Below are 4,759 nucleotides of genomic sequence, written 5' to 3' on the forward strand. Positions count from 1 at the left end.
ATATTTACTATACGTTGACTTCCTTAAATTTTTTTGTGTATTTATTTTTTTATATTTTGACATCCCTTAATGAAAATTCTGGCTCCGCCATTACTGTTTAGGCTTCCAAAATGCAACACAAAGAAATCAAAATGGGAAGAGAGAGGAAGTATTTAAAAATTAGCACTGTCTTTCCCTAAAACAAATAGATGACATGTGTTTCTGTACAAATTCACATGTTGTGTTCTCATTGTCTGGCTAGATGGTAAATACTACTTGTTAAAGAAGTGCAATGGACAACTCAAATGGATCAAAAAATATTTGAAACTGTTAAATTCTGTTTTTTTTTTTTTTTTAAGTCTTGAGCATCAGTCAGACTAATAAAATTTGTCCCTATCTAATTGACAACTCATATTACTTCTCAGGATTGCATCTATAAATAATTTGACAACTGAATCCCAAAGTCATGACCTTTGTTCTATAAGATTTGTTTAGCCATATTACAGGGCTGGCAGTGAAATTTTTGGACGAAGATGAGATTTCGAGGCAAAGACAGCCCCGCCAAGGGTCGTCATTTGCCACGCATTTTCGTGGCAATATTGGCTACATTAGTTGTTGCTAATGTTACTTCAGCGGATCCTTATGTATATTCTTCTCTGTCATCGCCTTCACTTCCACTATCATATGCCTATAAATCACCACCTCTTCCATCGCTATCTCTACCTCTACCATATGTGTATGCATCTCTGCCTCGGCCTCGGCCTCTGCCTCTGCCTCCCCCGCCGCCTTCTTCACCTCCAGCACCCTATGGTCCACGTCATCACTTGGTGGTTAAGGTTGTTGGAAAAGTCTACTGTATAAGATGCTACAATTGGAAATACCCAAAAATGTCTCATGGCAAGAAACATCTCAGAGGTACAATAATCCTGATTCCACACCCTCTATTTCTTCTATTTTCTGTTTATATTTCATCATTTATTCACTTAACTAAATTTTCTTTTTGATGGGATATGTAATTCATCGTCTATTTTTGACGTTAATTCTTGGAGTATTATTTGTTAGATGTGTCTTCTTGATATTTGGATCTTAGGATCCATCATTTTCTGTGTTTTGGAGTAACATTTGTCATTTTGTATGAACATTGGCAAAGCTTTTGTATAAAGTTCTTCTATATAAAGTGAAGAAGAAATGATTAAGAAAGAAAATGATAAACTAGTACTCCGTCCGTTTACTTTTACTTGTACACTATACTTTACTTATTCATTTTAGCAAAAATCAAGATAAAGACAAAAAAAATCCCTGTTCTACTCTTATTATTAAAAAATAAAAATATTTTTCCTTATATGTACAGAATAATTTTTTGGGGAAGGGGGTGAACCCCCTTCTGCCCCCTTAAATCCGCCCTTGGTTACGTTAGAGGATCTAGGATTTTAAGCTTATGGGTTCTTACACGATCTCAAACTAATATACAATAATAATTGGACCAAGGAACTGGGTTCCAAGCTAAATATTCATATAAAATTAATAAATTTTTAATACAAAAATAGAATCTAGGCAAAAGTTACTGAATTTACGTAAACCCATATCTATTGCACTAGATCCGCCCCTAGTTACGTGCAACTAGTTCTATAGTATGTTGAATAGGAAAATAAATCAGGAAAATACATGTATATAATATTTGTTAACCATTCAATTATTTTAATGTTGATTAAAGTATTATTTCTTGTTCACATGGATTAGGTGCTGTTGTTCAAGTGACTTGCAATGTTGGTGACAAGAAAATTGTGAGTTATGGTAACACTAAGATCAATGGCAAATTTAGTATTACTCTCAAAGGATTTGATTATCACAAATATGGAGCAAAGGCTTGCAAAATTAAACTTCAAAAGGCACCAAAAGATTCAAAATGTAACATTCCAACAAATTTTCATTTGGGAATTAAGGGTGCTAATCTCAAAGTGAAATCAAAGACTAATTATGAAGTTGTACTCTATGCAAAACCATTTGCTTATGCTTCTAAGACATCTTTTAGGGTATGCAAAAAGCCCAAGCCTATACTTGCGCGCGATACCACTTCAAATCTCCTCCAAATGAATCACCGACTTATGTTTACAAGTCACCTCCGCCTTCATCACCAACATATGTTTACAAATTCCATCGCCACCTTAGTACAAAACTCGGACACCACCAAGTAATTAAGTCTCGATCATCTCCTTCTAATTATTAGTCTCCACCAGCACCTGCACCTATTTAGTATTATAAGTCATCTTCTCCTCCAAGCGCGATATACGTTACAAATTCCATCACCACCTTATTACCAAACTCGTTATTACAAGTCTCCACATCCGCCTTCACCAAAACCTGCACTTATATAGTAGTATTATATATAAGTCACCTCCACCAATTCATTGCTAAGTTTTGGTAGATTCGAATATCAACGGTACATAGCACTAAGTAATATATCAAATGAGTTCTTCAATTTTGCTTACGGAAAAATTGATCTTTTGGGTCGTAAGTTATTGTTGTATAGAAAATGTCCTCTTTTTTTAATCCATTTTTCCTATTAGCTATTATGAGTTATTTCATTGTACCTTTTTGTGCTATGGCACCAAATTAATAAAAAGATTATCTTTTTTGTTCTATTCGTTGTTTCTTTGTTGTTCACTATGTATGTGTATATACATGTTTCCAACAGATACATGTGCTAATTTTCAATATTATCTCTCTCTTACTGTTTTGGTTTCAATATTATACAGCATTATTACAACATTAAAAATTTCTTTAAAAGTGATGGGACAGTATAGAAGCAAAGTCAACTGAAGAAAATGAACTTACGTCCGCTTGTAATACTTTGGATTTTAGCTCTTTGGAGTGGATTTCGGATATTTAATTTAATTATTTGAATATCGGATCAGATACTGATAAAATTGTTGTCATGTGACCAAAAGGTCACGCGTTCGAGCCGTGGAAACAGCGTCCTGCAGAAATGCAGGGTAAGGCTGCGTACGATAGACCCTTGTGGTTCGGCCCTTCCCGGACCCGCGCATAGCAAGAGCTTAGTGCATCGGGCTGCCCTTTTATACAGTTTGGCTCAATTTACATAAAAACTAATCCGAAACCCGAAATTTATATTTTACATATAAAAGTGAGGGGTGCTCTTTTAAAAATTCTAAGATTTCTTTGTTGTTTCTATCACTGTTTTTGCCATTTCTTTCCTTTCAGTATTACAAGTAAAGGATATGGAAATGAATGAGTTTTGCTACTGAAAATGGTAGGAGATAGCATATTAAAATTATTTATTTTAGTATCTTAATTAGGCGTACAATTCGAACTGAAATTCGAAATATTTATCCGATTCAAACATTAAAATCCGATTCGATCCGAGTTTAATTTAGTTCGGATTCGGATTGCAATTTACAAAATCCGAAATTATAATCCGAAATGTGCTAAATCCGAATCCGATTCATGAACAAGCCTACTGACAACCTATTTTCGTTGTCATTATACAAAGAATTTAAGTTTCATATTCTAACTGATTAAATTATACTGATTTAAAAAATATTTACACTGTCAGTATATATAACTTAAATTCACTCCAAAAATGGCTACAATAATATTTTGAAGAAAGTTTCTTATACGCACCAATGATCTGCAAATATGTAAATTTAGAAAATGTGGAAAACCTGAACACGGATTTGTACCTTCTGAATTATTATTGGTAGTATGCACACCAAGTTATAAAACATAAACTTCTCCTAATCTTTTGTGTTATTAGTCGAAAATGACAGAAAATACGTTTTGATTAATGTATTGGGAAAAATTGTATTTAAATATAAAGGTAACGTGTCGAATACGTGTCGAAACACGTAGACTGGTCAAATGGTCAAAGAATTACAACTAGTCAAGAGGCACGAGTTGCGACAAATACGAGCAAATGGCAGAGGAAGAGGCACAGGCAGGAATACAAATAACCCAGCACCTGTACCTATCTAAGTCATTTATGTCCGAGAATCAAAAGGAATGACTCTGACAATAGAAAATAGTGCAGATATGGCATTTAATAGGCATTAAATGTGAAATATGTTAGAGAATTTGTATTGAATATAATAATTAAGTAACGTAGCATTAAATGTCTTTAATTACTCATAATAGCCTCATTATGATTTGGGCAAAACGTATATCTCCAAGATATCTATAAAAGGGAGACATCTGATCAATTGTGGGGACATGAAATACTATTGATATAAAACTTTGGTTTACTTGTTTTTCTCTTGATTACTCTCTTGCTATCTAAATCACTTCCTTTTATACATTCTTTTGATTATTAGTAACTCGTGTTCTTCTAAATTCTAGCTTTGACTAAAATTTTATTTTTTGGTTAAACAAATTGGTTCTGTTACCGGGAATCTGATAATCTATTTTCTTTTTGCTTAACTTTCCTTATTGCATCAACTATGTCGAACAACAATGACAACATTCAAGGAAACCAAGAAAACCAAATAAACCAACAACATTAGAGAGACCCTCAGGATAATAATGCACTGATTATTTCTCCACAAGGCTCTCCTCGACGATCTCGTGAAGGCACTCCTGAGGGATCTCATACTAATGGACGGGCTCAATTCGAAAATGTTGAAGCTATGGATGAGGCTTTGCAAAAACTTATTACCGCACAGGTCAATAAAGTCGCTCAGGCCTTGGTTAGCTGGTTACCTGCTGCATCCCCCACACCTACTCCAAATAACAACACCCCGGAGAACCCTCGTTCCAGGCTTGTTAA

At 34.2% G+C, this 4,759-nt stretch overlaps 1 protein-coding gene across 1 annotated transcript; it reads left to right on the plus strand.

Annotated features, from left to right (window-relative positions):
• Positions 1-350: 350 nt before the first annotated feature.
• Positions 351-2,560, plus strand: LOC107818931 (uncharacterized). The gene is made up of 2 exons (XM_016645014.2): positions 351-894; positions 1,720-2,560. Exons 1-2 carry the CDS (start codon positions 513-515, stop codon positions 2,172-2,174), a joined length of 837 nt encoding a protein of 278 aa, XP_016500500.1. The 5' UTR covers positions 351-512; the 3' UTR covers positions 2,175-2,560.
• The last annotated feature ends 2,199 nt before the right edge of the window (positions 2,561-4,759 follow it).

This window comes from Nicotiana tabacum, chromosome 20, assembly GCF_000715075.1.
Source record: "Nicotiana tabacum cultivar K326 chromosome 20, ASM71507v2, whole genome shotgun sequence".
NCBI classification, from domain to species: domain Eukaryota; kingdom Viridiplantae; phylum Streptophyta; class Magnoliopsida; order Solanales; family Solanaceae; genus Nicotiana; species Nicotiana tabacum.